General features: G+C 55.1%; 1 protein-coding gene and 1 long non-coding RNA gene across 2 annotated transcripts in view; one reads left to right on the forward strand and one right to left on the reverse strand.

Annotated features, from left to right (window-relative positions):
• The first annotated feature begins 62 nt into the window (after positions 1-62).
• Positions 63-22,805, forward strand: part of LOC117997944 — a 45,623-nt gene continuing 22,880 nt past the window's right edge. Inside the window, exons 1-2 of the long non-coding RNA XR_004675928.1 lie at positions 63-415; positions 688-806. This is a non-coding gene — a long non-coding RNA (uncharacterized LOC117997944). The remainder of the gene's footprint in view (positions 416-687; positions 807-22,805) is intronic.
• Positions 12,734-22,805, reverse strand: part of SHISA7 (shisa family member 7) — a 16,899-nt gene continuing 6,827 nt past the window's right edge. The window contains exons 2-6 of the mRNA XM_034986233.1: positions 20,987-21,698; positions 19,291-19,445; positions 17,646-17,711; positions 17,015-17,164; positions 12,734-14,446 (exon numbers count right to left, since the gene is read on the reverse strand). Of these exons, the coding sequence (XP_034842124.1) occupies positions 13,803-14,446; positions 17,015-17,164; positions 17,646-17,711; positions 19,291-19,445; positions 20,987-21,666 (1,695 nt within the window). The 5' untranslated portion in view covers positions 21,667-21,698 and the 3' untranslated portion in view covers positions 12,734-13,802. The remainder of the gene's footprint in view (positions 14,447-17,014; positions 17,165-17,645; positions 17,712-19,290; positions 19,446-20,986; positions 21,699-22,805) is intronic.

Here is a 22,805-nt window from a genome sequence, read left to right on the forward strand (position 1 = left end):
CCCCCCCGCAGGCCTGCGCGGTGTCCCCCGACGGGCCCCCGGCCTCCCCCCCTCCGCAGGCCTGCGCTGGGGGCGCAGTGTCCCAGCAGCAGGGACAAGGTAGTCAAACCGGGTCCTACGGCAAGAGTGCGTCCAAAAGACACAGAAATGAGGAGAACGGTGGTTATTAGGTAGCACGTACCGCCTTGGGCCAGACCCGGTTCGTCCTCTGCATGCCTGGTCAGGCCCCTTGCTTGCGACCACCCTGTCCGGTGCATCGCTGTAGGATTCCGCTCCGGATTTGAGCGCTGGTGCTGTGCGGGCAGGACGCTTTGGGAATGAGCAGAGTAAAAGGGCTGAAACCCCTGCTGTCGTGGAGTTCGCACCCTCCTGGGGGAGCCAGACAAGCAAGCAAGAACATAAAGACTGAAGAAGGGTACATCAGGGCCAGGAGGAGAGAAAGGGAGGGCGGGCGGGGACCTTGAGCTATGGGAAGGTCAACGGGAGAAGCGTTCAGGGAGAGAGAACAGCAAGCCCGGGGCCTGGCAAGGGGATCACACCCCGTGTGTTTCAGGCGCGGCCAGGAAGCCGGCAGGGCTGGGTCAGTGAGCCTGGCGAGTGGAGGGCGCTGAGGGGAGAGAGGTAGGGGAGAGGCAGGGAGGTCCCAAGTCCCGGCCGCCCAGTAAGCAGTGTGTTATTTCCTTCAAGGAGGAGCCGCTGGAGGTTCTGAGCAGAACATGACTCCGTCTGACCTCCGGGCAGGAGCAGAGAGGCCAAAGAGGAGCTGACCGCAGCCATGCAGGTGGAGGTGATGGCCCGCGGAGCAGGTTTGTGGCCGTGGGGTCGGGAGAGGTGATGGGGTTCCGTGCAAGTCAACAGGACCTGGTGTGGGGGAGAGGGAAGGGTCGCCTGCGCCCTGAACAGTCACCTTAAAATGGGGGTCAGCAAACCCAACCCGGGACTCAGTTCTGCTCCAGCCCGAGTGGCCTAGCCAATATGCAGACCAAGGCGGGGGCGGGGGTGTGTTCCAGTCACACTTTGTCTAGAGAAGCAGGTGGTGCCCCGAGTGGCCCTCGGGTAGGTCAGTGTTTACCAGCCCCTGGAATCCCAATCCCAACACGCACCATCCCTGCTGGAAACTTTGCAAGTGTCCTCTGCCCCACTACCTTTTGAGTAAACCCCCCGCGGCCATAAGCACACTCTCCCCTGGGCCACCTTTCTGTGGGTCCCCAGTATCAGCCAAGCTGTCTCACTGGAGGACACGTGGACGTGGGTCCCTTGTCTTCTCCTCTTCCTCCTTGTGGCCCTGGATCACCTTATCGTCCCTCACCTCCACTCCCATGCTTGTTCACTTCACCCTCTTTGATCCGGGTCTGTCAGAATTTGTCACCTCTGAGTAGACCAGCCCCAGGAGAGCAGGGACTCTCCCCAGCCCCTAGCAGAGTGCCATATAGATCGGAGGTGTTTATTCATTCAACGGGCATTTACTGAGCGCCTACTGTGTGCTGGGCACCATTCTGCTTAGGGCACCTCTTTGCCCTGTAGTGGGAAAGGCAGACATAAACCAATCGAACAAATAAGTAAAACTTGGGGTGCACGGAAGGGAGCAGGAACTGTGGAAGAAGAAGTAGAGCAGGAAGGGGCTCGGGGTACCAGGTGATGTGAGCGCCATGCTGAATCTTACAAGCCAGGTGGCCAGGGTAGGCCTCACCAAGCAGGTGTCATTGGAACCCAGGGTTGAAGGAAGGCGGGAAGGGAGCTGTGTGTGTCCAAGGACGAGCTTCCCAGGCGTGGGAACAGCCGGAGCACAGGCTCAGCACATGGGAGGGATGGAAGGGAGGCCGGTGTGGCGGGAACAGGATGGGCCATGGGGGAACGAGGTGTGTGTGGTTGGGGTGGTGTCACACAGGGCCTTCGAAGCCTGTTCTCTGAGGGAACGGGGAGCCACTGCAGGGTGCTGAGCAGAGGAGCGCCACCGTTGGACTCAGGTCTTTCCAGGCCACTTGACTGCGGGGTGCAGAAGAGGAGGGTGAGGGCAGAGGCAGGGCAGCGGCCTGAGAAGGGTCGCTGATGGCAGTGAAAGATCTGTCAGTGGCCGATAAGCATGTGACAAAAGGCTCGACATCATCAGCCATCAGGGAAATGCAAATTAAAACCACGGTGAGATCCCACTTCACACCACTAGGGTGGTTATTACAGAAACAGATGCTAGCGAGTGTTGGAGAGGATGTGGAGACATTGGAACTCTTACACACAGCTGGTAGGAATGGGAAGACGCTACCACTGCTTCCGAAAACATTCTTGCAATTCCTCAAGTGCTTAAACACTGAGTTACCATGTGACCCGGTATTCTATTCCTCAGTATTACCCTAGAGGAATGAAAACATCCGTGCACACAACTAGTCATGCACAGATGTTCGTAGCAGCGTTACTCAGGACCACCAAACGGTGGAAACGACTCAGAAGCTCATTGACTGACGATGGACAAACCCACTGTGGTAATAGCCACATAGCAGGGCATTACACGGCCGTGGGAAGGAACGGAATTCTTTTTTTTTATAGGTTTTTTTTTTTAAGATTTTATTTATTTATTTGACAGAGATACATAGCGAGAGAGGGAACGCAAGCAGGGGGAGTGGGAGAGGGAGAAGCAGGCCTCCCGCGGAGCAGGGAGCCCGATGCGGGGCTCGATCCCAGGACTCTGGGATCATGACCTGAGCCGAAGGCAGATGCTTAACGACGGAGCCACCCAGGCGCCCCGGAAGGAACGGAATTCTTAATACATGCTACAAGATGGAGGAGACTCAAATGTTATGCTGAGGGAAACCAGTCACAAAGGACCACGTATTTTATCTTACTTTATTTTAGTTCTAAAGATTTTATTTTTTTATTTTTTTTTTAAGATTTTATTTATTATTTATTTGAGAGAGAGAGAGAGAGAGAAACAGCATGAGAGGGGATAGGGTCAGAGGGAGAAGCAGGCTCCCCGCCGAGCCGGGAGCCCGATGCGGGACTCGATCCCAGGACTCCGGGATCATGACCTGAGCCAAAGGCAGTCGCTTAACCAACTGAGCCACCCAGGCGCCCCTAAAGATTTTATTTAAGAGAGAGATCATGAGCGAGGGTGGTGGCAGAGGGAGAGGGAGAAGCTGAGCAGGGAGCCTGATGTGGGGCTCGATCCTCGGGCCCTGGGATCACGACCTGAGCCAAAGGCAGGCGCTTAACCATCTGAGCCACCCAGGCACCAGTCCCACATATGTATGATCCCATTGACATGAAATGTGCAGGATCATCAAATCCATACATACAGAAAGTAGATTAGTGACTGCCTAGCTGGGTGTGGGGGATGGGGGACAGGGAGGGGGTAGCTAATGGGTGCAGATTTTCTTTTTCGGATGGTGAAAAGGTCCTAAAATTGTGATGGCCGCATGACTCTGAGTAGATTAAAAACCATTGAATCGTGCACTTTAAATTGGTGAGTTGTATGTATGGGGTGTGAATGGGGGGCGGGGGGCTAGGCTCTGCGGGCCTGAAGGCCAGGCTCCTCAGAGCCCTAGGGAGCCAGTGAGGAGTTCTGAGGGGGTAGGGTGGTGAGTGGGTTTGGTATTCGCACTGAGGCTAGCTCGGGGCTGATGTGTAGACTGGATTGGAGGCCTGGAGCGGAAGCAGGAAACCTGGCAGCAGTTGGTCTTGGCGTGGGCTGGTGTGGTGGCATGGCAGTTGGAGAGAAGGGGACAGACTTGAGAACTAGTCAGGAGGTGGCCTAGCGATGGCCTTCTGAGTCGGCGTGGGAGACTGGGGCGGGGTGCTGAATACTGGCGGCCCGGAGACTCATACACTGAAGCTCAGGTTGTCCCTTCAGCTTGAGTTCTGGCTTCACAAGTTAATCGTCATTTCCCCTGCTCATTTGTATTAAGTTATGAAAGACATAGGTACTTGGGGGGAATTCACGCAGTCACCCAGGTGCACCCAGTAAAATCTGGAGGTGCTGCCCTTGCCCTCCTCCCCCCACGCTCCCACCCCCTCAGGTACCCCTGTTAGCACCCTGGGGTCCTCCCCACACCTGGAGGTTGACCTAGAGACGTCCGAGTCCGTGTTCCCACAAGTTCCCACGCGTTGCCACACGTGCCCCCTGTGGGAGTGTGGAGACCAGGTGCTGTGCATTGCTCCTCAATAGGAGCACGCCGCGGCTTCTCGCATTCTCCCGCCAGCGGGCGTTTACGCCAGGTTGAGTCTGGTGGGCTAGAAGCTGCAGTGAGCACGCTTGAACATTTATCTTTGGGCGCAGTTGGGAGCTTCTCTGGAGAAATTCCTAGAACTGAGATTTGCACAAAGAGCCTGTGTGTTTGCAGTTCTCCCGAGTGGTCCTTGTTTGGATCCCCACCATCATCAGGACCTGACCTGTTCATCAACAAGTGGTTTTTGTTTTGTTGTTGTTTTGTTTTCTTAGCACCAACTGTTTGCCAGGTGCTGTTCCAGGTGCTTGGGATGGATCAGTGACCAAGACAGGAAACCAAACAGTGCCTTCCTGGGACTTTCATTCCAGCAGGGAGAGAGATAGTCAACCCATAAGCACGAAAGCCAGGGTGGTCAGCTGTCCTGGTTTGCCCCAGATGCGGGACTTTCAGCTCTAAGACTGGGAGAGTCTTGGGCTAGTTTGTAAGAAAAGTTGGAAGGATGAAATGATACTAATTATTGGAAAAATTAGAGCAGGGTAAGGAGTATCAGGAACGCTGGGGGAGGGAATTTTAGGCTGGGTGGTCTGGGTAGATTTTCATCGAGAAGGAGGCATTTGAGCAAAGATTTGAAGGAAGCGAGGGAGCACGTGGTGTGGAAATCTGGAGGAAATCATTCCAGGCGGGATGCAGCCTCTGTCAGTGTCCTGATGTGGGCATGAGCCTGAATATCAGCAGTCTTCAAGATACACGTCATCACGGGCAGACACACGTGCTTTATCTTTCCTGTGCGCTGCTTTCCCCGCCTCGTGGCTGAGCATCTTTACGTGCGCAAGCGCCTCCATCTTCCTCTCTGAGGCCTCTGCCCTTGGTGGCCTTGCTGTCTCTCCGCCCGGCATCTGCCGGCATGCAGTAGGTCCCGGGAGCAGACGTCGGAGCTCCCCGGGGTGGGAGTGGCCTTCCTTGATGGGTGAATATGCCTGCCTCTAGTGATGGACACACTGGTAAGGAAACGCACCGCTGGCTTGTTTCGGCTCCACAAATCCTAGACAGCAGGGCCGACTGCACGCTGGATACAAACACGCTTTCGGGCACCAGGGGCTTCCTGTGATGCCTGTAAAACCGGTCCCCCGATGCACACCCAGATTCAACAGATCGGTGCTGGCAAGGGTGGAAGCAGACAGGCTTTCCAGGGTGCAGCTCGCCACACAAGTAGCAAATGTTTGTTTGTTTGTTTATTTATTTATTTATTTATTTTTAAGATTTTATTTATTTATTTGAGACAGAGAGAATGAGAGAGAGAGAGCACATGAGAGGGGGGAGGGTCAGAGGGAGAAGCAGACTCCCCGCCGAGCAGGGAGCCCGATGCGGGACTCGATCCCGGGACTCCAGGATCATGACCTGAGCCGAAGGCAGTCGCTTAACCAACTGAGCCACCCAGGCGCCCGCAAATGTTCATTTATTAAGATTTTATTCGTTTATTTTATTTGAGAAGTGGGGAGGGGCAGAGGGAGAGGGAGAGAGAATCTCAAGCAGACTCCCTGTTGAGTGTGGCACCTGACATGGGGCTGGATCCCTGGACCCTGAGACCATGACCTGATCCACAGCCGAGAGTAGGACGCTTCACCGACTCAGCCACCAGGCGCCCCTGAGTTGCAAATCTTTGAAACCTTCCAACTCTGACATTCGTCTCCTGAGAGCTCATCCTGGGGGGGAAGAAGTGAACACACCCAGTGGGATGCAAAAGATGTTCCTTGGGGAATTGTTTATAGTCATGAAAATCGGGAAGAACCCAACCGTGTGTGGGTGGGGGCTGCAATATTCGACTTCCACGTGTCTGCAGGATATGGAAAACCTGCTGCAGTTGAGAATGAGGGTGAATTTGTTGTTGTTGGAATCCCTGGTGTCTCACAGTGTGATGAAGGGACTGGATCCTCTTCCCTGGGAGGATCACATGCAAAAGCTAGCAAATGCCAGAGGAATTGTAAAACTAGCAAATTATCAATCGACAAACACCACAGTAACAACTGATTCAGGCCAGAGAATCGCCCGTGGAGGTTTGAGGCAGCAGGTGGAAGTTTGAAGAGCACCGTGGCCTTGAGGTGTCACAGGACCCTCAGCCAGGGTGCTTCCTGTTTACCAAGGTGCTCGGTCAGCCACGGGGTCAAGGCTGAGGGCTTGGGCTCCCCGAACGCTGATGCCCCAAGAGGTCAGCATCACTGCTGAGATTCTCCTGCCAGATGTACACAGCCCGGACCTCTCCTCAAGGGAACCTCAGGCCCGGTGCAGGGACGTTGCACAGAATAGTGTCAGTGTCATGAAAAAGGCAGAGGGACTGCTCAGGAGACATGGTAAGCAGATGCAGTGCTTGTCCCCACGTAGCAGGGGCTGAAAAGAAATTGCTCTGAAGGACAATATGGGGACCATTGGTGAAACTTGAACGTGGACTTTATCAGTGTGAAGGGCTTGGTTTTGATCATTGTCCTGTGGACGTGTAAGAGAATGTCCTTGTTCTTCAGAAATGTCCCTTTTGGGATAAAGCGGTATGACGTATGCAGCTTACTCTCAAATGCTTCTGGAGGGAAAAAAAGGATATTTGTAGGGAAAGAAAATCCTAACGCAGTGTGTGGAAATGTTGACAATCGGTGAATGGGTGAAGGGTACACAGGGGTTCTTGGACGTATTCTTGTGTCCGTTCTGCGAGTTTGAAATCATTTCGAAACACGAAGTTATCTGGTGGAGAATTGAGACGCCGCAGACCTGCCCCGTCAAACAGGTTAAGATAGCTGCGCAGGGGCCACAGTTGAAGATTGAGTGCTTGTCAGGCCACGAAGGCAGAAATGCTCGTGTCAGATCTGAGCTTTGACTGGCCCCACTGAGGAATGGGGCGTGTGGATCAGACTGCTCTCTTCTTCTTGGTGGAGCACAGATGAAGAAGGCGTCTGGCAAGGAGAGGCCGTGCTGAATGAAAACTGTGTGCCTGTGAGCCCTGGCATTCCACCTCAGGGTGGGAAGCTGGTCTCCCCACGGGACTGAGCGCCGGGACTGGCATCTCTCAGCTCGCAGTCACCCCCGGGCATATGCCCAGCCAGGGGGATGCCAGTCAGAGCCGGCCCCACTTACATTTACACTCAAACTGATTTTGTTTTTAAATAGGCAATACACTGACACCAAAAACCTGGAAGCACAGAGAGTAGATGTTGAAGAGCCCCTCACCATCCATCTCCACCCCCGCCACAGGCCACCCGTACCAGCCAGGATTGGCCATGCTACGCTGCAGTAACAAGTAGCCCCAAGGCCCCAGTTGCTAAAGGAACGGGGCTATTTCTCCTTCACACCACATGTCCTTTGAGGCTTGGTTCAAGTCCTCATCTGGCAGCACCCTTACTCCGGGGCTCTGGCGGATCTGTCTGGGACCCAGGCCGACAGAGCAGGCATTACCTGGAATATTGCCAGTGACCATAGCAGGGGGAAACGGAAGAACATGGGGATCCGTCTGCCCCTGGCTCTCAGAAGCTTCTGCCTGGCAAGGTACTTCTGCTCCCACTTCACGCCAGTCACAAAGGCACATCTAATCTCAAGGGGGCAGGGAAGTACAGCCCTCCTGTGTCTCTAGGAGGAGAATCTCTGAGTGCTCAGAAAACCCATGCTCAGATGCACAGCATGGTCACCCGCACACACCCAGTCATCTGCAAAGACATCAATGAAAAGTGATTTCTGAGACTATGCAGACAGCGCTTACATTCACCACCAGGCTTTACAAGTGAGCACACCAGCAATACTCGCATACCCTCCTGCCCCACTAATCTCTAGCCAGGCAAGTCACCCAAGTAGGTGCAATCTGGCCAGTGGTGAACACTTAACTATACTGAAGGGGACGAGGCTTTCTCAAACACAGATCCCACGTCTTCCTCCAGCAAGCTAGGAGCAAGCACCTCTGCACAAGGAGGGTGTGATGGTTAGATTTCATGTTCCCACTTGTTGGGTCAAACACCAGTCCAGATGTTGCTGTGAGGTATTTTGTAGGTGTGATTTTTTTTTAGAAGATGTATTTATCTGAGAGAGCGAGAGAGAGTTGGGGGGAGGGGCAGAGGGAGAGAACCTCAAGCTGACTCCCCACTGAGTGTAGAGCCTGATGTGGGGCTTGATCTCAAGAGAGATCTCATGAGATCATGACTTGAGCTGAAATCAAGAGTCTGATGCTTGGGGCGCCTGGGTGGCTCAGTTGGCTAAGTGTCTGCCTTAGGCTCAGGTCATGATCCCAGGGTCCTGGGATCCAGCCCCAAGTTGGGCTCCCTCCTCTGCAGGGAGTCTGCTTCTTCCTCTCCCTCTGCTCCTTTCCCCTGCTTGTGCTCTTTCAAATAAATAAAATCTTAAAAAAAAAAAAAAGAGTCTGATGCTTAACTGACTGGGCCACCCAGGAGCCCCTTGTAGATGTGATTAATTTTATCAGTTGACTTCAAGTAAAGGAGATGATTCTAGCTCATCCAATCAGTTGAAGGCCTTAAAACCAAAAACTGAAGTAACTCAGAGAAGAAGGAATTTTGTCTCAAGGCTGTAACATAGAAGACCTGCCTGAATTTCCAGCTCCTTGACCTGTCTTACAGACTTTGGATTTGCCAGCCCCCCCCCCCCCCCCAATCACGAGGCAGTTCCTTAAAATGAATCTGTACACACACACATGTCCTATTGGCTCTGTTTTTCTGGAGAACCTTGAGTGATGGAGTAAAATCTAAAATTTGGGAAACACTTAAATGCACCAGAGAGGAAAGGGTTTTCTTTTCTTTTTTTGTTTTAAGATTTTATTTTTAAGTAATCTCTACACGCAACGTGGGACTCAAACTCACAACCCTGAGATCAGGAATCACATGCTCCCCCTACTGAGCCAGCCAAGCACCCCAGGAAGGGGTTTTCTTAATGATAAAGTCAATACTGAAATGAACGTGCACAACCCACACCCAGAGGGATGTGCAAATGAGCCCTTCAGTGCAAGATGGAAGCCTACAATTCTCAACAAACACTTGGGTGCCCCTAGGGGAGAGGTGTCCTAAAGTCCATAAAGCCAAGCCTGAGGCATCTCCTCTCTCTACTGTGGTTTATAGTCAAGACACTAAGATGGGGGTGGGTGGGCAGCTCTTACTGTCACTACGCTAGTATCTTAATGCCCTGGGGGAAATGCTTCCTGGTTTTCATAAAAGCTGGTATTTGAATGAACGGTGCCATGCCACAGCCCCGTTCTGGCTTGAATCACGCCCCCTCAAAGAGCTATGGAAGTCCTCTCCTCCAGGACCTGTGAATGTGACCTTACTTGGGAATAGGGTCTTTGCAGATGATTGAGAGAAGTCACTGAGGGTGGGCCCCATTCCAACAGGACTGGTGTCCTCATCAACTTTGGGGGAATTTGTGCAGAGACAGGAAGGACAGAGAGAAGGTGATGTGCATGTGGAGGGTGCCAGCCAGTGGCAGCTGAGCAGAGAGCCGGGGGAGAGGCCCAGCACCAGCTCTCCCACTGGCCTCGGAAGGAACCAGCAGGTGGCCCGTTGCTGTTGCTTCGGATGCTTGTCACAGCAGCCCCAGCAAACTACCAGAGCACCCCACTGCAGTGAGACTGGGCCAGAGAACGCGAAGAGGAGACGCAAACAAATGCTGAAATGCAGAGAGAAGAGGCTTTCTTAGGAAGATGCCGAGGACGTAAAGGCGCCACGCTCCATCCCTGACTCGGGGCTTGGGGGCAGACTCAGGGGCAGCCCTGACCACCCATAAAGACTCCTAGATGCCTGCCCCCCACCTCGGCCACGCAGGGGACTCCCCAGTGACAGAAGCACGGAGGTGGAAGCCCATTTCTTCCCGACAGTAAACCTTGAGACCCGGGCTCAGGAAACATGTTTATTCCAAAAAATACCAAGTTGCCACTCCGCCGCTGTCCTCACCAAGGGACTGGGGGAAGAGTTTGGTGTTGAGCAGGGAGAGGGAAGGATAAAGAAGCTGTGGAGAGTCTTCTGGTCTAGAACTGGTTATCTTCTCTCTGCACCCCTCCCCTGCCCCTCCCACAACGGGGTGTGTGTGTGAGTGCGCGGCGAGTGCCGGTTTGTCAGGGGACGGAAGACTCAGATGGCGAGGTCCAGCTCTGGAAGCATCGAGGGGGATCAGGCAGGACAAGCCCACTTCCTCACCCCCTTGAGACCTCTCCCCACTATGGCTTATTTGAGATCAGAGATCAAGGCCCCAAGGTCAGGCAGCCTGTGGCAGAGTGAGTGGGGGGAGGGGAACAAGATACCTGGAATCCAGGCCAGGAGACAGCAAGTCGTGGGGGGTGTACGAAAGCTGAAAGGCCCCAAGCCCCTGTATTCCAGGCGGCTGGGGAAAGCTGAGTGCTCAGTGGGGATGGTGAGCAGAGGGAACGGGGTGTGAAAGGGGGCAGGCGCTCAAGCTGGCTCCTTTCTGGGGGAAGTCACAGTCTGCCTGAGGGGCGCTGGGCATGGGGAGGCCCTGGATGGGACTGTGGGGAGCCCACAGGAGCAGCTAGAAGCATGGACACGGGGCCCAGGTAGATTGGGGTAGCTCCCCAGTTCCCCTGGGTGCTGGGAGCTGAGGGCATTATCTGCCCCAGGCTCCTGACGAGAAGGGGTGAGCTGAGGTGCCAATATTTGGGGGGAGACAGAAGAGGGAGGGGGACGGCCCAGAGGAGGGAGAAGAACCCCCTCACCTTGCCTTGGGGGCTGGGGAGGGGGTATGTAGCCCTTTAAGAGTGGGGGAATGGCCGCCCCCCCGCAACATGGCTATATACAAAGAGAATTGGGGCAAATTGTGCATTGGGTGTTGAGGAATCCCCAAAACCCCTGGAGGCTCCCTGGTGTGTGAGGGGGAGATAAGGAGAGAATGCTGCTTCTCCACCATCTTGAGATGATGCAGAGCACCTCCCCCCCCATGGCCTTGGCAGTGGCCATGGCCCTCCAGATGTGCCTGCTCCAGGACCAGGCCAGCAGGAGACATGAGTGAAGGCCCCAGGGAAGTCAGCAGCTGTCCACCCAGCCCATGGGGTCTCTGAGGAGAGTTTGGCCCAAGCCGATGGAGTGCTGTTTTGGGTGGGGGTCCAGGTCACAGGGGCAGTGATGTCACCTGAGGACTGTGAAGCCCATCCCACTCCTCCCCCGTGATGATAAAAGTTTTCTGTGTTGACCCTGTCACCGATGAGATGGGTGAAGGGCGGTGAGTTATTGGGAGGGGCCTGGATGCCCTCACCAGGGGGTGATGGAGTCTGGCCAAGACCAGGTCTGTGGTGGGGTTGATGCAGGCATCAGCTCAAGTCAGGAGGGAGGCAGTGACATCATTAAGAAGGGGCTAAGGATGATGTCATCAGAGGGACCCCCACCTATTCCCTTTTTGAAGGAATGGGAAAATGGTGTGTATTGTGCCAGTTCCCCTTAAGGGAACAGTTATAGGTGCCATGGGACCCCAGAAAACAATTGAAATACAGCCATTGTAGTACTTGACACTCAAGATGATGGATCCTGGAAGATAATGATGCATGGTTGAAGTGGATCCTAGTAAAGGACATATTTTGGTGTCATGGATCCTAGGAGATGATGATGCTATGGTTATGGTGGATCCTGGTAGATAATGACACCATGGTTGAAGTGGATCCTGGGAGGTGATGACCCCATTGGTTCTCATGGTTCCTGGGAGGTGATGACACCACGGTTGAAGTGGATCCTGGGAGGTGATGACATCATGGTTGAAGTGGATCCTGGGAGGTGATGACCCCATTGGTTCTCATGGTTCCTGGGAGGTGATGACATCATGGTTGAAGTGGATCCTGGGAGGTAATGACACCACAATTATCAGGGACTGTGGGAAATGGTGGCATCATCAGTACTAGTGGATCCTGGTAGAGGATGTTACCATCAGCCATAGAGGATTCTGGAAGGTAATGACATAATATGTCATAGTGGATCCTAGGAGATGATGATGATACAATGGTGTGGTAGATCCTGGGAGATGAAGACACCATAGGTCATAGGGAATCCTGGGAAATGATGTCATCGTCAGGCATGGTTAGCATTTGACCCCAGGTACAATGCCATCATGAGTGGTGGAAGTCTTATGGTACTGATGATATCATCAGCAAAATTAATAGTGGGCACACCCCAACCAACCCCATCCCACCTCACCCCCAACAGGAAGCCAGGAGTTTGTTGACAGAGGCGACGATGTCTCTAGTTATGGCAGAAAGATGTGACACCAGCCTTTGGGCCACTATGAGTCCCAGGACTCTGGGAGGCTGGTGGGCCAGAGTGGCCTCCTTGGGAGCAGAAGCCAGTCTGGGAGTCCTGTCCTCCAGGAGTCACACAGGAGGTGACATCACTGCACAGGGTGGGATCTGAGGCCCAACCACCCTTTAGAGGGAGGGTCTGGTGGAGATCCTGCAGAGCATGTCCCTGGTGTCAGGGAAAGGAGTGACCAAGTTAAGTCATGGCAGGACAAGGCGGAAACTCTGGTGACATCATCACAAGTGATGGCCCTCCAGAGCAGGCAGTGTCTCTGGTGATGACATCACAGCATTGGGACAGAACCTCAGTGGGGGCCCGTTGCTAGCAACCTACAGTCAGACCATTCATCCCGATGGAGACCTCTGCAGTTGGGGTTGCCTCCCCAGTGATGACATTCCCTCAGACAACTCCTCAGGTCAGAGCACTTTCTCTGGTGACCCCAGGGTTGCCATGGATTTGGGGCATGCCCTGCCTTCTCATGACCTGGCATGGAGGTGTCTTATTAGAGCATCACCCCAGGACAGGCAGAGTCCAGAGGTGAGATCACAGAAGCGGGCTATCATCCCTGGTGATGACATCATGGGAAGAGGCACAGTCCCTCTGATCATGTCATAGGGCAAGGCACCTTCTCTGGAGATGGCATCACAGGAAGGAGGCAGAGTCCCTGTGACAGTGTTGTGGAAAGGTCGTACGTACAGGGAGGACACAGTTGGCAAGACCTTTCCCCTGCGATGTGTCCCAGGAAGATGGCTTTGTCTGTAGTGACAACATCATAGACAGAGACATCTTCTCTGGAAGAAAACATTTTCCTGGTGGTGATGATGTCACGAGAGGCCTTTTGGTGCCAGACATGACATCATCAGGGTGAGATGTGTCTCTGCAATGACATTCACAGGAAGGAATCTTTGTCTCTAGGGATGATGTCATAGGACAAGGCATTGTCTCTGCTGTGACATCACAGGGAGAAAGTCTGTGATGACTTCATGGAACAGAGACATGGCCTCTAGCGGTGACCTCAGGGGTGGGCCTATTCCTCTGTGATGAATTCATGGGAAGAAAGTTTTGTCCCTGTGATGACATCACAGAACACAGACATTTTCACTAGTGATGACCTCACAGGCAGGGCTCTTCCTCTGTGATAACGTCATGGGAAAGAGGCCTTGCCTCAAACAGTGACATAGGAGGAGGGATCTTATCTACCATGACATCCCAGAAGGAGGTTTTGTCTCCGGTAACAATTTCATCCAAAGCAGTGTCCTCGGAGGCAGTCCCCTGCCCACAGGCTGATCCTGGGTCCCAGGCCCCTAGTGTGTGTTGGGGGATCCAGGCTGGGATGGGGGCCGGCGAGGCCGCAGCCCGCAAGCCCCCGGGCCTGGCCTCAGACCGTCACCTCATTCTTGCTGGCGGTGCGCAGGTGTTGGGGCAGGTGATGGCCGGGGATGAACTGCAGTTGCTCCAGCGTGCCCTGGCGCTGGAAGGGTGGCCTGCGCGCCAGCGTGCCCCCTCCCCCGCCGGCGTCCGACATCCAGGCCGGCTGCGGGGAGCCGTGCAGGCCGTGGTGGTGGTGCGCGTGCAGGCCGGGCGGCGGGGGCAGCCCGTGCAGCGGCGTGGGGGGCCCCCCGGGTCCTAGCAGCAAGTTGGAATGGGACGCGGCCAGGCCCGCGCGGGCGGCAGGCTCCGGGGGCAGCGCGGGGCTGCGCGGGGGCGACAGCAGGTGCTCCCGGCTCTGGCGCAGGGCCTCGGGCGACGACAGGAGCAGGTGCTCTTGCGACACAAGGCGCGCGCGCGGCAGGGTGAATTCGTAGCGCGACCGGCCTCCGTCGCCCAGCAGGTGCTCCTGGGACATGACCCGCCGCGGGTTGGGCGCGGGCGCCAGGCCCAGCTCCTCCGGGCCGCCCCAGGCATCCATGCGGTAGCCGCCCCCCGTGCCGGGTCGCCGAAGGGTATGCAGGGGCAGCGTCCCGCGGGGCATCTCCGCCAGGTGCCTGCGCTTCAGGTAGGCCTCGTCCAGATCCTTCTCAGCTGGGGGAAGGGGGGAAAAGCCATAGAGGTAAGTCCTCAGCCAGCCCACAACCTCCCCCATCCCCTGGCTTCGGTACATCCCACCCCCACGAGGACCCCAGACATCACCAGAATGCCCTGGTCATTAGCCTGGGAACAGGTGGCTGAGTCCCACATTGCAACCAGTCGAAACAATCAGGCTAGCTATGTGACCAAAATGCAGATTCCTAGGCCCCACACACGATGGTGAGCCGGTAGATGTGGGGCGACTTCCTTTTTTTTTTTTTTTCTTCCAAACTTGGAAATGTGACCTATTCATGGGTTATGAAGTCAGTTTTGTGGATGGTGACTGGCATTTTGAAAATGAAGTAGAATAAAAAATTATCAGAAAGCATCCACACAGGAGCTCCTGGCTGGCTCAGTCAGTAAAGCATCCCCATCTTCATCTCCAGGTCCTGAGTTGAGCCCCATATTGGGTGCAGATATTACTTAAAAAAATCAATAATAAAAAAAAAAGATTAAGGAGGTTGGTGGGGAAAAAGATTTTTAAAAGTTACATAAAAGAGAAAGTATCTAAGGGTCCCTGGGTGGCTCAGTCAGTTAAGCCTCTGCCTTCGGTTCAGGTCATGATCCTGAGGTCCTGGGATTGAGTCCCACATCGGGCTCCTTGCTCAGTAGTGAGCCTGTTTCTCCCTCTCCCTCTGCTGCTCCCTCTGCTTGTGCTCTCTCTCTGTCAAATAAATAAAATCTTAAAAAAAAAAGAAAGAAAGAAAGCATACACATAATAGGGGAATAAGGGTGAGTACCAGTTCATAAAGTTTTTATTTCAGTTAATTTGTGTTGCGGAAATATTAATGGATGCAGTGACAATACCTAGGGTTTGTTTTATTTTTTATTTTTTTAAAGATTTTATTTGACAGAGAGACAGCGAGAGAGGGAACACAAGCAGGGGGAGTGGGAGAGTGAGTGGGAGTGTCAAAAAATGAATAAAAATCTTAAAAAAACCAAAACTAATGATGTAATGTATGGTGATTAACATAACATAAAATAAAATTTTAAAAAAAGTAAAAAATGGAACAATCCACCAAAAACTGGGGCAAAGGGAGTATAGATTAACAAAATGTTGCTCATTTTAAGTTGAGTGATGGGAACATGAGGATTCATTTTACAATTTCCTCTAATGCTGGGTATGTTTGAAAAAGTTCATAATAACAAGTTTCAAATTTTTTCCTCTAATTAAAAAATATGCATATATACATGTGTCTCATGGGTGATAATATAAAAAGCATTTCTTTTTTTTTTTTTTAAGGGTTATCTTTTTTTTTTTTTTAAGATTTTTTATTTATTTGACAGAGACACAGCGAGAGAGGGGAACACAAGCAGGGGGAGTGGGAGAGGGAGAAGCAGGCTCCCGGCTGAGCAGGGAGCCCGATGCGGGGCTCAATCCCAGGACCCTGGAATCATGACCTGAGCCGAAGGCAGACGTTTAACGACTGAGCCACCCAGGCGCCCCTAAAAAGCATTTCTTAATGTGGCTCTCAATTTAAAAATGTCTGAAGGCTACTGCCACTGACCCAGAAATGTCCGGAGTCACAGTGATTGGTTCAGGGACAAGCATGTGACCCAGTTTGGGCCAGTAGGCTCCAGACCTGGGATTTTTGCTGGAATCATTGGGAAAGATGCTTTCCTGCTGGTAGAATGGCACCCTGAAATTCCTCAGGTCACTCTTTGCCACCACTAAGGAAGGATCTGTCTGAAAATGAAGCCAGCCCACCATTTAGCAGAGCTGAGACATATCGAATCCTGGAGACAGCTTTTGAGCTCCTGGATCCAGCCATACCTGAAGCTCATGATTCAAGACTTTCCATTATCCAGCTAATGTAGTTGCCTTTAAAAAATTTTTTTTGTTTGCTTAAGTTCTGTTAATTGTAAATACAGGTACTGATGAATACAATAGATCTTAGGAAAGCATGAATCTGCATTTTTAAAAAGCACCTTCAGTGTCACATTAGGAGAAGGAAGGGAAAAATGAAGGGGGGGAAATCGGACGGAGAGATGAACCATGAGAGACTATGGACTCTGAGAAACAAACTGAGGGTTTTAGAGGGGAGGGGGGGATTGGTTAGCCTGGTGATGGTTATTAAGGAGGGCAAGTACTGCATGGAGCACTGGGTGTTTTATGAAAACAATGAATCATGGATCACCACATCAGAAACTAATGATGTGGGTGTCTGGGTGGCTCAGTTGGTTAAGCGACTGCCTTCAGCTCAGGTCCTGATCCCAGGGTCCTGGAATCGAGCCCCGCATTGGGCTCCCTGCTCAGCCGGAAGCCTGCTTCTCCCTCTCCCTCTCCCACTCCCCCTGCTTGTGTTCCCTCTCTCGCTGTCTCTCTCTCTCTCTGTCAATTAAATAAATAAAATCTTTAAAAACAAAACAAAACAAAACTAATGATATATGGTGACTAACATAACATTAAAAAAAAAAAAAGCACCTTCAGTGTCAATTGGGCCACTCTCCACCATTCTGAACCCAGGCCCTGGCTCTTCACCCCACCCCATTGCCTGTGCCCCTCCCCTTCCTGGGACTCACCCAGTCTCTTGAGGGAGGAGTAGCGGTTGAGTTCAGATTTTACAGCAGCCTCGTAAGACGGGGGCAGATGCGAGAGGTTGTGGAAGGACCGTGAGCAGGAGAGCGTGGAGTAGTGCAAGGAGGGGCTGGGTGGTGGAACGGCGCGCCAATCTGGGGCAGAGGGGCATGGCAGGGGTCAGCCCAGCCCCTCTCCCTCAGACCCAGCAGTTCCAGCCCCCAGCCCCTTAGGAAGTGGAAACCAGGGACTCCAGCCCCTCAGAGCACCAGCAGGCCAGGACCCCCGTATTCATTCCCCCCCCCCCCCCAGGAGACAGGCTCATTGCTGGGGCAGCAGGTCATGTCACAGGAAGAGAGGCAGCTAGCTCTTGCTCGGCACCTGCCGTGTGCCTGGCCCCAGGCTGGAGGGGCAGTCCACTCCATTCATCTTCCCACCAACCCAGGTGTGAGGGAGATGACCACTTCTGGTGTTCAAACTGGGCAGCCGAGGCTAGCTTGGTTACCTGGCTAGACTGGGGGGTCAGGGCTCACAGGGTCTCATGCCTGCTCCGTCCTGGGCCCCCAGCTCAGGCTCAGTACAAGGCAGGGAAGGAAAGGAGCCTCGTCCTCCCCACAGCCCAGCCCTAGTCCGTACCCATCGTGGTGGCATGGTGCTTGGGGCTGTTGACGTTGAGGTGCAGGTAGTTGTGGTGCAGATTATCTGTGGGGACCAAGAAAGGAAGTGGCGTTACTGTCATCACTCACTCCCAGCTGGTGCTGCTGTCCTGGTATTGCGGAAGGATTTCCACTCACGTCCACTTGGTCCCCAGCTCTGATCCCTGCTACCTCCTGAATCTCTGCTCTGACCTGCCTCTCCCTCCTGGACCATCAAATCAGCCTTCTGGCCATCTGGCCAGCCCCCTCTTCAAGATCAGCCCCCCAGGGTAGTATTCCTGACACCCACACTTGCCCCTGCCCTTGCCCCTCTGCTGTTGCAAACTCCTTCCATGTCTGGCTGTCACCCACAGGACAAAATCTAAGCCAGGAATTACTTGGCTTAGATTGGCTCCAGCTGATGCCTTGCCTGAAGGAGCCTAGTTCAGTCCTGCCACAGGGCTTTTGCACATGTTGTTATGCTATTCTCTCTGCCTTGAATTCCTTCCTTTCCTTCTTTGCCTGAAGAACTGCTACTTACCCCTCAAGATCCGCCTCAAATGTCTGCTCTTTATTACTACTATTCAAACCCACCTCTTCCCCTCCATTTCTGACCCCAGCCCAGGCCTTGTCCAGCCTGGAGTACCATCCACCCTCCCCCTGGGCCTTCTTCGTCTCATCCCTCCCCCTTCACACGGGTTCCAGAAAGATCATTCTTCCACTCACTTTTGACTTTGTTGCCCATCCCTGCTCTAAACTCTACCATGGCTTCCTACTGCCATCAGGACAAAGGCAGAGCTCCTCAGCCCAGCCTGGTGCTCAGGTCCTTCCCGAGGTGTCTGCACACCCTCTCCCTGGCCCGCAAACTCTGCTTCAGCCGTCCTGAGCTCCGTTGGCCCAAGTAACCCCCTCACCCTCCAGGCCATTGCTCAAATAGCATTGCCTGGGGGAAGCCTTCCTCCTCCTGTAACCCGTTCCAGCTCCCTGGGCTTCCCCACTGATGAACTCATCATAAAATAGAAGAACACTAATAACTGCTCCTATTTGTATGGCGCTTTTTCTGTGTGAGGCATTGCTCTAAGTCTTCGGTCATTGGTTCACTTGACCTTTACGATAACCCTGTGAGGTGAGTGCTGTTGTGCTCCTGGTTTCATGGGTGAGGACACTGAGGCCCAGACAGGTGAAACGGTTTGCCCCGGTCGGCGGTGGCAGAGCCAGGATTCAGACCCAGGCTGTGTGGTTCGGGACACGTTCCAATGCAGTTATTAGGTACTTTCTTGTGAGTTTCTTGTGAGCTGTTGGGAGCTCAGACACGGACTTTCTCAAGTGCAGGGGCTGAGAATGTATAAATTTAAATCACCCCGGAGTCCATGGCACCCACCCGTAATGGTTCAGAGATGGCAGAGGCCGGTGGATGGGACTAGGGGCAGGGCCTGGGCCTCGGGAGGTGGGGCTATCCGGGGAGGGCGGGGCTGGAGGCCTGGGGGCGGGGCCTGGGCAGCGGGAGGTGGGGCTATCCGGGGAGGCGGGGGTCTAGAGGACTGGGGGCGGGGCCTGGGCAACGGGGAGGCGGGGTATCTGGGAGGGCGGGGCTACATGTATGGTGGGCGTGGCCAGAGCAGCCCCAACTCCCAGGTTCTACTCACCGAGATTGGAGGGCTTCACGGTGTTGTAGAGGTTCTTGGGCGTCCTCGGGGGAATGCTGTCGGGGCCCCCGACCCCCGGGGTCAAGGAGCTGCTTCGTGCCCGGTCCGGGCGGGTCCCAGGCCCCGCCTGATGCCTCAGAATGTCCACCAGAGCCCTAGAGGTGGCAGAGCGACGGTCAGCGGCCTGGGGACGTGGGTGGGGGCAGGGAGAGGGAGGGCTCAGGCTTCTTTTCCCTCCCTGTTCTCCCTCTGGGGGAGTCTGTCAGTTCGCCCCGGGCTCCTCGCCTTTGGCCACGCCCATCGCTAATGTCAAGCTGAGCGCCGCCCACCCCAAGGTTCCTCCCACCGTATTTCTTGCCTGAAACAGCCCCTTCCTCAATTCATTTGGACCCAACCCCCCTGTGGTCCTTCCCACATCGTCCCCACTGGGCACCTGCCCCACCCTGAACTTGGGACCTCACTCCCGTTCCTTTTACAGCCGTCCCATGGTGATAAAGTGTGCCCCATTCGTCCGGCTATGCGACCGAAAACCTTAGAATCATCCCTGACTCCTGTTGTTCTTTCATGCTCCTCAGCAGTCCTGCAGATTCGACTTCCAAAATAAATCCCCAACGGGACACTTCTCACCACCAGTGCTGCTCCCGGTACCTGCTCTCACCTGGCTCATTGCTAGTGTCCTAAAGGGTCTCCCGCTTCCTCCCCTGTCCCCTGCAATCCAGCCGCACACACGCAGCCCAGGAACTCTTGAAATTATCAGATGGCTTCGCGCCGGAGCTCAGGGCTCTCTAGAGGCTCCCCCATCACTCTCAGAATAAATCTGCTCCACGCCCACTGCTTTGTAGCTTCATGGGCCCCTTCACTGTCCTGCAAGTACTCCCACCAGGGCCCTTGCACGCGCTGTTCCCTCTGCCTGGAATGCCCTTCCCACAGATCACTGCTTGGCTTGCTCCTGATGTTCCCTCTGCCTGGAATGCCCTTCCCACAGATCCCTGCTTGGCTTGCTCCTTCCCCTCAGGTCTCCGCTCCAGGTCCCTTTCCTGACCACTTCGCATAAAGCAACACCCTCTGCCCCCACTCTCTACCTGTTATGCTGTTTTCTTTTCTTCACAGCGGTTATCAATACCTAAATTTATATTGCATATGTGGTTGCTTGCGTACTCTCTCCACCACTAACGTTTAATGATAATGGCAGCCAACATTTATTGAGGGCTTACCATGTGCCAAGACTCGACTTGAATCAATTCAGTTAATCTTCGTTACAGTCTGAATGGATGGGGAACAGTTATTAGGCCCATTTTACAGGCAAGCAAATGGAGGGACAGGCCCAGGGTCACGCAGACCGCAGGCAGCAGACCTGGGGTTGGAAGTCAGGTTTACCCAGCAGGGCAGGGACCTTGTTTTTTCACTGCTGTATCCCCAGCTGCTGACCCACAGAAAGTGCTCAAAAAATAATTTGTTGGGCGAATGAAGGCCTGAGCCTCACCCGTCACTCCGCAGCCAGGCCCGTTCTGTCGCCTATCCCTAGGGCCCGCCCATATCCCTAGGCTTCCGCGCCCAGGCTCGCGGTGGAGGCCTCCCGCGTCTCTGAACCTGCACAGGCACCCCTGTAGCCACGCCCTCACCAGATGGCTCCACCTCTCACTGCCCAGGCCCCGCCCCCAGGCCCCACTCAGCTAGGGCCCCAGCGCTCACATACCTGGGCACGTTGATCTCCCGATGCGCCCTGGGCGCACGGGACGCCTTGCTGAAGGCCACTTTGGCGCCGACGCCCACCGCCAGGGCGAAGCTGATGACCCCGCACACCACGTAGGCCGTGCTGCCCCCGGGGCCCTCGCCCCCGCGCCCCCCTGCACCCCCCGCCCGGCCCCCTTCCAGCCACCCCGCCTGGCCGGGCCCGGGCCCCCCGCCCACACCCCCAGCACCCCCGACGCCCCCGGCCAGCGGCGGCGGCGTGGTGGCCCAGCGCGGCGTGTCGTAGTTGGAGCAGGAGGCCTGCGCCAGGCGCATGTGGCGATGCTCGCAGCAGAAGCGGTAGTGGCAGGTGCCGCAGCAGAAGCGGTAGGAGCCCGTGCTGCAGTTGAAGGTGGCGTCGTACTGGCCCATAACGTCGTAGTAGCCATGGCAGAGCTCGGCGGGAGGGGGCGCCCGCGCCGCCGCGCCTGTCCCGCTCGCGGGGCTGGTCCTGGTGCCGTTGGCGCCCGCGCCCGCAGTGCCCCCGCCGCCGGTCAGCGCCCCGGTCAGGCGCCGCAGGTGCGCCAGCAGGGCGGGCAGCGGGCCCGGGGGCTCGGCGCTTGTGGCGTTGGACGGGCGCGCCCCGGCCTGGCGGGCGGTCGAGGCCAGGAGCAGGAGGGTCCCGAGGAGCAGGAGGGGCGGCATGGGGCGCGCAGGAGGTCGCACGGGGCCGCCGGCTGGGGGGAGAAACAAGACGGGAGCTGTGGGCGCGGGACAGATGGCCAGAGGCGCAGAGATGTGGGGATGGGTGCCGGACAGGGTGAGGAAGGCGGGCCGAGGGAAGGTAGAAGGATGGAGGAAGACAAGCACCAGGGGAGCGAAAGGATGTAGGAGCGGGCGATGCATGGGCCCGAAGTGAGAGTCCCACAGGGCAGTGGACGGCATTGGCGGGGTGGACGGAGATATGCCCAGACGCGGCCGGAGGAGGATGGAAATGGTAACGCTCAGACGGGAAAGGATCACGGTGAGCGAGAAGGCGGGAGGAAAGATTGGGAAGGTCGGCGGAGATACCAGAGGGGTGAGCAGAAATAAAGGACGGACAAACACCAGAAGCAAGATAGGATGTGCGGAGAAAGCATGCGGGGGAGCGAAGGAGGGAGGGCAGAGGGGTCGGTGAGAGCAGGGCGTGGTCTCGAGATTGGGGGTGGAGGAGCGGTGAGGACGGTGGGGTGGGTCAGTGGGGATGGGGGAGGGAATGGAAACAGATGTTCGGGGGGGGCGAGATGGGGAAGGACAGAGAGAGGTGTGGATGGGGGGAGAGAGAGAGAGAGAGATCGGGGTTGAGAATCGGAGTTGACAGACTAGGCACGTGGAACCAGGTGGTGCAGGGCTTCTCAACCTGGGCTCCACTCTCTAGGCCCCGTCCCGCGTGCTGCCCGGTGTTGAGCACCAGCCACCAGGTGCCAGGAGAATTCGCATTCTCCACGTGCTGCCAGCCTAAGACACCTGCAGGCATTGCCAAACGTCCCCCTGGGGGCACAACTGTGCCCGGTTGAGAATGGCTGGCTTAGACCGGCATGGTGCTCAGCGGCCCCAAAGGCTTATTTTATTTCTCTTTTATTTAGGTCTGGTAATCCAGGGGTCTCAAGCTTCTGTCTCTGTCCCGCTCCCTTTCTCCTTCATCCGCCCTCTCTGTGTGTCTATCTCTCACACACACGCGGGTGCGCACGCACAGACACACGCACGCAGAGACACGCACACACAGACACATGCACACAGACACACACATGCACACACAGAGACACACGCACACAGACACATGCAGACACGCGCGCACACACACA

The sequence above is a fragment of the Mirounga leonina genome, unplaced genomic scaffold, assembly GCF_011800145.1.
Source record: "Mirounga leonina isolate KUSES-001 unplaced genomic scaffold, KU_Mleo_1.0 Mir_376, whole genome shotgun sequence".
In the NCBI taxonomy this organism is placed as follows: Eukaryota; Metazoa; Chordata; class Mammalia; order Carnivora; family Phocidae; genus Mirounga; species Mirounga leonina.